This window comes from Asparagus officinalis, chromosome 1 (genome assembly GCF_001876935.1).
Source record: "Asparagus officinalis chromosome 1, Aspof.V1, whole genome shotgun sequence".
In the NCBI taxonomy this organism is placed as follows: domain Eukaryota; kingdom Viridiplantae; phylum Streptophyta; class Magnoliopsida; order Asparagales; family Asparagaceae; genus Asparagus; species Asparagus officinalis.
This window is the reverse complement of record NC_033794.1, coordinates 36,527,994-36,541,074: the sequence shown is the minus strand read 5'-3', so window position 1 is coordinate 36,541,074 and position 13,081 is coordinate 36,527,994. Positions and strand designations below refer to the sequence as shown.

The window sequence follows — 13,081 nt, the reverse complement described above, 5'->3', positions numbered from 1 at the left end:
ATACATTTTGCTTCTTAGATGACCAAGAAACTAATGAGTTGCCTAAGAATTGACACGTGTCACTAGTACTCTTACGATCTACCTTGCATTCGGCAAAAAATCGGCATCACAATAACCAAAAAGATCAAAAGTAGTATGCTTCGGATAAAACAAATCAAGTTCAATTATACCATTTATATACTTAATAATACATTTAACAACAACTAAATGATATTTTTTAGGAGAAGCTTGAAACCATGCACATGCACAAATACTAAACATCATGTCGGGTATACTAGCAGTGAGATAAAGTAAACTACTTATCATACATCGATACAGCTTTTGGTCTAGTTTCTCACAACTTTCATCCATGTCCAACTGATACCAATTGAAAGTACCCTAGAGGGGGGTGAATAGGGTAATCAAATAAAATGTGCAACTAATAAAAATACAATTCAATCAAAGATACAAAATATGACAATAAGCAAAAATAAAAGAGGGTGAGAGATAGTTAGCCAATAAAGACAGCGATATGTTCACGAGGTTCGGCCACTCTCGACCTATGTCCCCGACCACCTCTACCGATGATAATCCACTCCATAACCCGGTTTGAAAGCTGGAACTTCTTACACAATGATCTCCTCGAGATCCAACTCTCCACACAAAGCCACACAATACAAGATAAAGATAATAATCTCTCTTACAAGAATCCTATGACAAGGATGAAGAGATTGGCTATTGAAGCATTGGAATTGTGAGTATGTGAAAGTGAAAGACTTAGAAGAAAAAATGCTTGAGAAATTTTGCTTTGAAATTTTGAATCACAAGTTGCCTTGTTCTTCTTCTTCTTAAAATCAAATGGGTCTTTGAGGACTATTTATAGCCTCTCAACCACATCAGAAGGTATGGGCTCCAAATCAGATCAAATCTGTCCAAAAACATTTTCTGAAATCAAAACAAATCCTTTAAAACCATATTCAGATAAAACTAGTCGTTACCTAAAAATTTGCAAACCGGTCGACTAATCAACGAACTAGTCGACTGACCAGAACGACTAAAAATATACAATGTGATTGATAATTACTATCGGTCAACTGGTTGATAATTTCGGTCGACTGCTAAAGGATCGGTCGACTGATAGTTTTGGTCGGTCGACCGCACAGAAACAATTTATAGATACTGTAAAATGAAATACAGTCGGTCGACCAATGATTACGGTCAGTCGACCAATAGACTGAAAATTTAATTTTTATTTAAAATAGCTGAAACAAAGTTTTGAGGCTTTGGAAAATACTTAAAGTTACAAAGTACTAAGGATAGAAAGCATTTTCTTCGAACAAAATTTTGTTTAAAAATATTTTTTTAAAGATTTTGATAAGAACGAATTTTGAAGTATGTGTGTATAATCCCCTAATGCTTCAAGAGTTATCAACTTTATTTCTTGCTTACAATATGATCTAGAGAAATAAAAATGCAAATATCGCTTACAAATATATACAATGCTGGAATATCGATATTTGCTAAGTTTTGTCGTTGATGAAGCTCTTCTTGAATATATACTTGAACGCTCTTCTTAAGTAGATATTTGCTTGAGTCGATCTTTGAGCATTTAAGGCTTCTTCATCAACTTGTCTCCACCTCCATGACTATCATCGTTAATGTGCAAGTTTATCCATTCTCCTTTACATGACACTATATTGCTTGATAAACATATCCTGCGTGGGATCACTTGACAAGCAATTAGTACCAATAATTGGGTTTATAAATCATTATCAAAACACGAGACCTAACACAGCCTAGGTACCGCCCATGCACTAGACACTAGTTAGGCAGCCTAGGTACCGCCCAGGCCTAGGCGTATGCCTAGGCGGACTAGGTGAAGGCTTTTTAAAATAGTGGGTACATGTGTATGGTTAAGCAGAGGAGAGCGTTAGGATTTTACGAGATGGGCTTTTTTGCTTCTTTCTCTTATAACTCATATTACATTGTTAGGAACATTTTTTCTCACAAAAAAAACTCAGCTACAACGTTAAAGAGGAATCAGTAAATTAACAGATAAATATCCATACAGTTACATGACATCTCTACCAAATTCGTCACTTACTGTTGCACCAACTCCCTCTGATATATGTCAGAGCCTATTGCATTGAACTGTAAACTTTTAGCTTATTTGTGGGGTTACCTTTATTGTTTGTGACACTTGACTATCTATTTGAAACCTGGCTTTGCTTTGCCTAAAGAGATATCTTCAGCATGGGGTTGACCGGAGCTTCCAAATTTTAACGCGATATTTCTTGTTCATCTTTAGGGTTCTTTGGAGAAGTCTTTCGAGGCATATGGCATGGCACTGATGTTGCTATTAAAGTTTTTCTGGAGCAAGACTTGACCGTTGAAAATATGGAGGATTTTTGTAATGAAGTATCTATCCTGAGGTACTATTTTTGTGTTATTTGAATTAAAATTGTGTCATTTTCAGTTTATTTGCTGACTAATGACTATGGTTCTTCCTTTTTCCAGTCGCCTTCGACATCCTAATGGTATTGACCTACCCTTTGACTCTTTATCAATTTCATTTTGTTTCATGCTATAATTATTGTGATATTTTTCTTGTTTCTGAACTCAAATATTGCGTTATTATTATATCTTAGTTTGTAAAGCTTTATGCTGAGAGCCAATAACTCCAGTTTGTTATGTAGAATCCTCATCCAACTTTTATTCTTGGAGAAACAGTTATATTATTCCTCGGTGCCTGCATGAAACCTCCACACTTGTCAATGGTTACGGAGTATATGGAGATGGGATCCTTGTATTACCTCATACATACAACAGGTCAGAAAAAGAAGCTCAGTTGGCATAAAAGATTGAAAATGCTTCGTGATATCTGCAGGTGAGAATGAATTGCATTCTCCTTGATGATAAGTTTTTAACTTATGTTTCCATGGTTCATAGAGAACAGCAAATTAGTCACCTAGTAAGTGCTGATATTTGCTTTGTTTACGTGGATTTTGGAAACTTAACCAGTTATGGTAAAACATGATTCCCTAAGTTCACAGAAAACTAAGTGAGATATTGTATTAAGGGTTTCCTGAACATAAAGTATGGTGGTTTTTCAGGGAACCACCATGAACTTGTCAAGTCTTGTAAAACCACCATGGTAGTATCTATTGCTATTAATAAAGAAAAGCCACCCTTTTCATCAATATTTTTGGTTCTACCCTTTGTGATTCACGATTTCTAATAATTACAGCAATGTCCTTAAAATTATTATGCTTTCAAAAATAATATGAGGGTTATAATTGGAAAATCAAACTAACTCAACTTACACAGCCCACGCAATCTGAAAAGACTAAAAACTTTGAGTACTTAAGTAAAGATACCACTCAGGTTTTTCTCTCTCTCTCTCTCTCTAGAAAGCAAAGATAATAATTACCTAAGATTTCCATTACAGCCACTATATAAAAAATCGATTATCTATTACTATTATTAAGAAAAGTTAAAAACTATAAATACCAGTTTTCATAACTCCCACGTTCCAATAGAACTAAATATTAGTTTTTCTTTCAAGAAAGTAAAAAATAAAAAATAAATATTAGTTTGCATAGCGTTTTTGTTTCTCATATCATTTCCCCCTTATCCAATCCCTCTATCCTTCTGAATCCATGTTAACACTTGATGTAGCAAGGTTATGTGAGGCTTCTCAACTGATCCATTATTTTCATCTTCAAGTATGAATCAGAAATTCAGATACACATGCCTTGATGAGTTCCTTGCACGATACCCTAACTTCAGTTCCAATAACCTCCTCAACCTTGCCGACACCGAGTGCCTCTTCTCTATCCCGACCATGAATTGTTGCAAGAATTTTTATATGTTTTATTATGTCATCATATTCCCTTTTATTTGGTACTATTTTTAGTTATCACACTCATTTTATGCATAATGCTTCCATGTTTGGTGATATTTTGAAGAGAGTGTCACTTTTAAAATTTATATCTGAGTTTGATGATGTTATTTGTTTCTTATCAGTTAGAAGAGTGACAAATTGTAGATATTAGTTGTTATTTGATTGACACTTACATCACTTCTATAGTAAGTATTTATACAGCTATTTGTATTTCCAACATTTGTGTACTATGTCATGCATTCATTGTGTGCGCAATATCTATTAAACTATTGAAGACATTGATCAATTTGACACCCACTATATCTTCGCATAACTTTTTAAAAAAATATTTATATTAGCATCAATTTGTAGATGTTAACATTATTTTCTTTACCCACAAATGTGTGCAGTGTCATGCACGCAGTGATGCAACTTGTGCACACTGTGCAGCGGAGCAGTAGTGAACTGTTAAAAAAAATGCCACCAAGTCATTCTTTCTATCCATGTCAACTTAAATAAAAATAGGGTTTTTTATATGGAAACCACCATAAATATGTGGTTTCTCAGAGAACTACCACTAAAATGTCAGTGTTCATAAAACCACCATAATGACATGTGACTGTTAGCAAGTGCACTGAGTCATAGATTTCCATCCATGTGCTTTTGAATGAAGTTATGAAACAACATAAAAGCATACCATGTTCAGAGAAAATAAACTTTGCAGGGAGTGAGTGGGTGGGTGTTTGGAGGGAATTAAATTTTTTTGAGGGTGTTTGGAGGGAATTAAAAATTTTTGAGGGAGTTGACCATACATTGGAGGCATTTTGTTAACAATGCATAGTATCATGGTGGCTTCACAATAACTAAAAATTTCGTGGCGGTTCTCAAAAAACCATCATATTTTATTTGTATTGTGGTTTCATATAAAAGGCCCTAATATTTAATGGAACACATCAAAATTATGACTTGTTGGCACTTTATTAATGGTGCATGTTATCATTGTGGTTTTATGAAAACTAAAAATTCCGTGGTGATTTTTGGAAAAAGCGCTATATTTTATGGTGGTCTTGTATGAAAAACCCTTTTATTAATGAGTCATACAAACCTATTTAGAGATGATAGCCAAGAAGTTCATTAGTTACAATGTGATGCTTTAGTTCTTTGTATCTATTCTTTTACTTACGATCTGGAAACTAATTGCTTGGCAATTAGGGGGCTGATGTGCATGCATCGGATGAAAATAGCGCACCGTGATCTGAAGAGTGCAAACTGCCTCGTGGACAAACATTGGGTAGTGAAGATTTGTGATTTTGGGCTGTCGAGAATAATGGTGGAAACCCCAATGACAGACAACTCATCTGCAGGGACTCCTGAGTGGATGGCTCCTGAGCTCATGCGTAACGAGCCATTCACTGAAAAATGCGATATTTTCAGTCTTGGTGTGATTATGTGGGAACTTTGTACTATGAACCGGCCATGGGAAGGCATACCACCAGTTCAAGTAAGCAGCCTAGATTAATGGTGTTCCTCTGTCATCCCTTGTTTTGAATCATAAAGTTTTGTTATAATGATTCCAATATGACCGGTCTTCTCTCTGGCAGGTGGTACATGCAGTTGCAAATGAAGGGACACGATTGGAAATTCCTGAAGGTCCTCTCGGCAAGCTAATTTCAGGTACTGAAACGGAGTGATAGGTGCCTCTTTGAATGCTGATATGTGGCATGTGTATACAGGATACTGGATATAAAGCTGTCACATTATTAGAAAAGGATTAATTGTGGATAGACCCTCTGTAGTATCACTGTTTTGAACTTACTACTCTAGGTTTATTGTTGCAAATAGGTGCCCTGAGTGAAACTTTTTTTTGGGACTCATTTATCCTTAGGGCGTCAATGTGCAACACTAAACCTAGAGGGGTACTAAGCTTAAGAACAATTATACTACAGGGGGTTTATACGCAATTAACCCTTTAGGAAAATGAGCTAGCATGAAATAGTTGTGAGGTCCAGATCGTCCGATGACTAGCAAACTGTGCCTTGCCACTAATCTCTCTTGGTAGCTCATTTAGTAGCGTCTGCGTAGTTTATTGGTTATGAGTTGCTGACTCATTTATTAGATGAACTACAAAGAGAAGGAATGTGAGATTCTTCCATCCGATGGCTAGCGGATGGGTCTAACCATTATCCCATCTCTTGCTTACTTATTTAGCAACATGTGTTTGCCTAACCATTAACCCATCGCTTGCTTACTCATTTTGCAACATGTGTTTGCCATCTTATATTTCACACACATTTATAATGTTGCTGCTGCTAATATCTTCGGTACTCCTCATTTGTGTTCATTTTAGATTGCTGGGCGGAACCTGATGGGCGGCCTAGTTGTAAAGAAATCCTTACCCGGTTGCTTGATTGCGAGTACACACTTTGTTGATTTGGTCCCAGTCATTAATCTTTTTATAGAAAGAGTACCGATATATACATTTGTTTTTACAAGTTTGTTTAATAAATCTCATTTCACCAATGCAAATCCACACTGGTTAGCAATATAATTCATCAAATGTAACATTCTCTTACTCCTAGGATTCTACAAAAACATGATTCTCATTTTGTAACATTCTCTTTTTTGTACATGAACGATTCATGTTGAGAATTTATATGAGCACAGTTCCACGTCGAAAGAATTAGAGAAGAGTTGCGGACTTCGACTGGGAAGTTGGGTTCTTTGATCTGATCCCTGATGCGTGCCACCGCACTGGTGTGTACAGTGATCCAGAAGTATCCAGTCGCATTGTAATTGAAATATAAGGAGGTATTTGAAATAATATGTAATTAACACATACCTGGTTCTTAAATTTCCAGTCAGCAGTTGTACTATTTGTATTTGTGAACTTTAATGAGCTTTCAAATAGTTTCATGTGACATTTTAAACTATTTGCATAGATATGCAAATATTAGCTATTGGTCATATATACCCCCAGCAAATTCAGATTTCGTGCTATGTGCTGCATGCCTGCACTGCATGTCCAATCCCCCCACTCTTAGCTACTTGTAGGTAGGGATGGCCGTGGGCCGATCTAAGCTTAACCCATGAACTACTCGCCTAGTCCTGGGTACAGGCCGGTTAAGACTTAGGCCCGATTGAACCTCAGTGGGCCGGGTTGAGGACTTGGTTTCTAGGTCTTTAATTCGTGTGGGCCCGTGGGGCGTGGGGTTGGGCCAGGTCTACCTGGCCCATGGCGGTTCACGTTGTGGATCGGCCCGTATTCTTTTTTCTTAACTTTTTAAAATTTTTTGCTAGATTCGTATGTGTAATTTAAAAAGAAAAACATGTATTTTATTTTTCTGAAAAGTCTAAACCCTATAAATTTACAATTGGTGATGAAATTATCTCAAGGAGCAAAATAATTCACAATAGTTTAATTATTTTCAATAAATCATAATGACGACAAATATTCATTAAAATACTGAATAGAGTTTAGAAAATCTCTGGTACTTCTAAAATTACAAATCAAAGACCTAGATATTACAATTTTAAATTGTGTTGCTACTAAAATTGCATTAAAATATAGCTATTAGTTGAGGCGGATCAGGTTGGGCCAGGTCAGGCATGGGCTAGATCAAGCGTTGACTAGGCCTACTTCTTTGTCCATGCTTTTTGAGGCCAACCTTTTTGTCCACGGATTTAGGGCAGAACCCAGTGTAACCCATAGCCCAGGTATTTCACAAGCCAGATTTAGGTCCAACCCATAGCTCGGGTATTTCACATGCTGGATTTAGGTCCGGTCTACTGTATGCCATGTTTTTTGAGGCCTGCCTTTTTGTCCACGGATTTAGGGCAGAACCCAGTGTAACCCATAGCCCAGGTATTTCACAAGCCAGATTTAGATCCAACCCATAGCTCGGGTATTTCACATGCTGGATTTAGGTCCGGTCCGTCGTATGCCAGATCGGGTCTTAACCCAAGGCAGGTTGGACCAGTTTGGCCCCTAGTTCGAACCGGCCTAGGCCCCACCCCTTATATCACTTGTTTCAAGGAAAGTATCAACCAATAACATAACACAATTCCACCACTTGTAACACTTGTTTCAAGGAAAGTATCAACCAATAACATAACACAATCCCACCCCTTGTAAAAACTTGTTTCAAGGAAAGTATCAACCACTAACATAACACAACACGCTTTTTGAAAGTCAGATCCTTTGGAACAATTCCGTAACAATAAAGAAAATTTATCATGTTACCGCAGTACACGATTGTTGCAGTTTTTTTTTTTCCTTTTGCTTTCTTGCAATTTGCACAAAAAATACCAGAATTATAAAGCAATGCAGCGCTATCTTGTTGTCGCCAAAATGGTCCAAACAGAGCTGGGAAATAAAGAAATACAAGAAGGACGCCCGCTACCTTATTTCATACTTGATCCCGTATGATGTACGAGTCTTCACACATCAAAAATGAGTTGTAAGTAACGCGAAGATTCTAGATTCTGACTGCTCGTAATCATAGATGCTCAACGAAGACGATTGGGTACTTGCTTAAAGGCTTTCAGCAACTGAGAAAAATGAGATAACTGAAACGAGAGCTTCTTCATAAATTTTACAAATATGAAGGGACAATGTAAATAACCTAACGTGAAGCAAAGTGCGACATCAAGAACAATATATGAACAACCGTCCAGGCAAAAACTTTGCACTTGTTCATCATCACTTGTAACTAAATAGAAAACTCGCAAGTTAGATATCCTACTGGTATGTATCTTATTGAGCCTGCTACTTCCCATCTAATAATCTTTAAAACCTCAGCCAGCGAGTCTTGCTAAGATCACAAATGCTGATGTTTTGGCATCATCTTCCGAAATTGCCCAGTATGGAATGGAATAAAAATCGTGTGAAACTGAGCAGAATCCAAAGAAGTACGTCATCCACTTTGAAGCTTCTCTTGAAAGATCGGCATTACAGTTACAAATAACCCTCTGGAAAGGCAAATGAGAATTAGAGAAAGAATTGACAACATCGGTTTAAAGTTTATAATAATAATAATAAGTATGTAAGACATAAAATTGGGGGGCCTTGCTTCAGAGAAGGCCCTATAGAATCCATGAATTTGCTTGTGATTACAAGAAAAAGAAATATGCTATTGCAGAAAAGATAAGGAGTAAGATCAGTAAGATCGGTAACCATAAACATAAAAGAATATAACATCATCAGAGTAGAACTTTAAACTGCTAAGCAGTAAATCATTTTGTTAATGTCGCAAGTTCAACCACAAGAGCACTAAGAGATCGGGTTAGTTCAGTGGTCAGTTCAAAACTTAAAATTCTTGAGCATCGTCTAATATAAACCCAAAATAGACGATTTGCTAAAAGTCCTTGCAAACCCAACATCTAGTCAAGTTGCACCAGGGGAAAGCTTCAGTTGAGTCTGAAATTCGGACAGGATCAGGTAAGTGGAGGTACTCCAGAATTTATCTCACCCTAAATCATTTTCCTCCACCAGACATGTAGCTGGAGTTAGATTCCTTACCTATGTGCCAGATCTTATGACAGGAAGCAGGAATTTTCTCAGAGGATACATACATCAGGTACAAGTACTATGTGCTTGTTTTCTTTTGCTACATATATGGATCTAGGAGATTGAAGAGAAGTGAATGTAAATATTCATATAATTAAATGATCAATAGAGATTATTCAGATTGACCAGAAATTGCTAGAGACATATCACTGAATGACCAAAAGTAGTATAGACAGGATTAGGATCGACAAGCCAGGGCCCTACAGAAATGATGCTTTGTTGCCTTCCTATATTCAAGAAAGAAGAAAGCAAAGAGGACGCAGACTGGTTCAGGTAACAACAAGTGCGTAGGATAAGTTCTTCTTTTCAACCCTTTCAATTTTTCTGGCTTTGAGAGAATATGAGAAGAGATAAAAAAGGAAAGGGTTTTTTCAGTATCAGTTCCTCAAGCCTTAAGGTATTTTTAAATTAGTCCCTCAAGACATGGAAATTGCTATTAGGTCCCTTAGGCCTCAAATCTCAAGTTATTTTGAAACTAGTCCTCAAATCATTGAAATTGCTATTAGATCCCCAAATCTTAAGTTACTTCAAATTAGACGCTTCAATCAAGAGTAGCAGTTGGAATCAGAGGATTAATTTAAAACAAGTAATGAGAATTTGGGAATCTAATAGCAATTTTGATGATTTTAAGCAACTAATTTGTCTTCATTTGCTATTTTCACTCTTGGTTCAAGGGACCAATTTGAAAATAGCTTAAGATTTGAGGGACTTAATAGCAACTACAATGATTTGAGGGACTAATTTCAAAATACCATAAGATTTGAGGGACATGATAGCAATTTCCATGATTTGAGGGACTATTTCAAAATACCTTAAGATTTGAGGGACTGATATCGAAAAAACCCAAAAGAAAATAAAACACAACTATCTCCACATGTACAACGCAAAGTCTAGAAAAGCACATAAATTTTACCCCTTTCAAGTTTACAGGCTTTGAGAAATGAAGAATGAAGAAGATAGGGAGAGTGGGGATAAAAAACACAACTGTCTCCACATATACAATGCAACTAACTATAAACTCTAGAAAAGCACATAAAAATAGGCTCAGATGCACCTTTAAATCATACATGAACAAACAACGAACTGATGTTACAGTTCATTGTTCAAATAACTAAATCACCGCCATCATAACTCTTGTAAGCCATGACTTGCTAGATGGACTTACAGTGAACCCAAACTTCAGAGAGAAGCCTCTCATAAAAGCAACACACGTATGCATAGAACTCAAATTATAAGTAAAGGTTTTGTATATAGTTAAGAGAGACAACTTGCAAAAGATTGTGGAAGGGCAATAAACTAAAAAACCAAATAGTATTAGTTTATACTTTATAAGGTTATATGCTTGGGATGGCAACTTATCAGTAGCAACTCTTAACAAAGAGGCCAATATCCAAATAAAATTTCCATATTTGTTAGGAGATGAATATATGAATGGATACAATTCAGATGATTTGGCTTTATTGTTACCCGTATAAATCCCCAAACTGGGAAGGGGAAGCAGCCATATCCTAGAAGAGGGTTAAAAAGTAACTAAAAAAATGTCCAGGGACACTAGTGTAGGAGTTCTTAGGTCAAAAATACCTCAGAAAGCAGAAAATCTGAAATAGGCAATGGTACTTGAAATAAGTGTAAACAAACAATTCAAGCATAAGCTCAGCCAGTTATACAAAATCTTTAAAAGGTATGTAAAGAATACAACCCATTCAGTGAACACAGACTTAAGAGTTTCTAAATCCAGCAAAAACAAACAATTTCTCTAGAAACAAAATCAAATCCTAAACCAATTTATTGTACTCAAAATTTATCAGTTTTCTAGAATCTAAAAAAGAACGATGATACTTTTCCTTTCAAGATTCATCAGATTAAATTAGAGAGCCTAATTCTTAACTTTGCCTAGATAGATCAACATGGCACTTGTCAGGATCCTAACGGGGTGCTTCGTGGAAAGCATCCAAGCCCTTGCAAATATTGAGGATCCAAGATTACCCATGACAATGAAACCAAGATCCAATCCAACAACGAATTCAAGACAAACAGAAGTGATTTTTAGTTTTAAAACGAAGGGGTCCTTCATGCGTGTTTAGCAGACTCGCAAATATTCAAAAATTGAGTTGTGATCTTTCAGCTGATAAGACCACACTGTACATAACTAGATGATTTCCTTTATAAACGCCATTATCTCAATCAAGGGTATTAACTATCTTATTTTTCAGGGAAAAGCCCACTATAAGATTGCAAACACTCAGAAAAATACAAACATCTAAAGCATCAAGCAACATATAGATATAACAAATACATTCACCAATGCAAAAGAGCCACAAATATCGTACAATGCTAAGAAAGATTTAAGCACTCACCAGCATCGCTCCGCTTTGTCCTCTTCGTCTTCATCTTCATCAACTGAACCTGTGAATCTACAAACAACTGCATCCTCTGAAACTCCATCGACCTGGCGAACTCCATCCTCTGCTTCTCGAGCTCCATCATCTGCCGCTGCTTATCCACTTCCACCTTCTCGTAAATCTCTGCCATCCTCATAATCGCCTCCGACAGCTCCCTAATCCCATCCTCCTCCCTCCTCACACCCTTCCCCGATCCCTTCTTACTCATGACCGGCCTCGATCTCTTCCTATAAAATCCTAAAGATCTCGACGATGACGAGTCCGACTCGCCCTCATCTGAAACCGCAGCAGGAGGCGTAGTGTAATGCCTCCGATCTTCGGTCAGCGGAACAATGGCAGTCTGTCTCTTCTCCTTCATCTCGTTCGGACAAACAGCGATCGCCGTCGGCAGCGGAGCCCCCTTGCGATGAGCTGCCAGCGGCGGCACCGCCATCGGCGGCGGCGGCGCCTTCTTGGAGGCGACCGAGGGTCAATAAGCGAATCGAGACGATTATAGAAGATCCACTGTGCTGCCAAAGCGCCATCGGCGATCTTCGGACTTCTCGACTTGTACTTCTTCTTCAAGGTATCGATCCGGTTCTTGCACTGGACATCGGTCCTCGGCGGCCGGCGAGCGTCGCAGGGCCGCGAGTTGACGGGTCGGCGACCTCCTGCCATTGTTTTTGACGGAGATTCCGCGGTTGAGCTCGACGTAGCGATCGCCCCAGGCGTCGATGAGACGGAGGTCTCTCCCTCGCTTCCAGCAATCTTCACGGTAGGGAAGCGCGGCGGGTTCGGTGGCCGTGACGGCGGAGTGATCTCGACTCCATCGAATTGCTCAGAGTTTCGAACCCTAACCCTAATTTTGGTTTTGATTGAGTTCTTGGTTTTGATGGCGGGGGATGGGGGGTAAATAATAGAGAGCGGCGAGGGGGGCGGCCGGCAGGGGATCGGAGCACGTGAGAGCATGTGAGGGAGGCGGGTACGCGGTAGGGTCGCCGACGTACGCGCGTTGAGAATACGCGGTCTGATGATCGTCGGTCGACGCATCGCTGGCCGTCGGATCTTGGTCAAGGTTTTTTTTTTGTTTGATAGCTTTTCTTTTTTTTGAGGCCGCGGATGTACGTACATATGGCATGTTAGATTTAGCTGGGGCGGGGACGGATTTGTGGTGAAATGACGGTTTGTGCCGCTGGTACCTCTGAGGACTGGGAAGGAGATTGGCAGATGGTAGTTTTGGTAAGTATCTTGTGGGCCGCATAGCAGTGCGGG

The 13,081-nt window shown here is 38.2% G+C and overlaps 2 protein-coding genes across 5 annotated transcripts in view; one reads left to right on the top strand and one right to left on the bottom strand.

Annotated features, from left to right (window-relative positions):
* The window catches only part of LOC109822812 (serine/threonine-protein kinase EDR1-like), a 31,620-nt gene extending 24,831 nt beyond the window's left edge, over nt 1-6,789 (top strand). For all 4 annotated transcript variants that reach the window (XM_020389084.1, XM_020389076.1, XM_020389091.1 and 1 more), the window contains 6 exons: nt 2,288-2,411; nt 2,497-2,516; nt 2,710-2,866; nt 5,075-5,363; nt 5,464-5,536; nt 6,210-6,789. In XM_020389084.1, coding sequence (XP_020244673.1) covers nt 2,288-2,411; nt 2,497-2,516; nt 2,710-2,866; nt 5,075-5,363; nt 5,464-5,536; nt 6,210-6,292 — 746 coding nt within the window. In that variant the 3' untranslated portion in view covers nt 6,293-6,789. The remainder of the gene's footprint in view (nt 1-2,287; nt 2,412-2,496; nt 2,517-2,709; nt 2,867-5,074; nt 5,364-5,463; nt 5,537-6,209) is intronic.
* On the bottom strand, nt 8,518-12,381 carry LOC109822801 (trihelix transcription factor ASIL2-like). The gene is made up of 2 exons (XM_020389056.1): nt 11,786-12,381; nt 8,518-8,830 (listed from the first exon to the last, which is right to left on the bottom strand). Exons 1-2 carry the CDS (start codon nt 12,261-12,263, stop codon nt 8,817-8,819), a joined length of 492 nt encoding a protein of 163 aa, XP_020244645.1. The 5' UTR covers nt 12,264-12,381; the 3' UTR covers nt 8,518-8,816.

What these genes read in the sequence shown, in the direction of transcription:
- LOC109822801 (XM_020389056.1), bottom strand. Translation starts at nt 12,263, where the DNA reads ATGGCGGTGCCGCCGCTGGCAGCTCATCGCAAGGGGGCTCCGCTGCCG.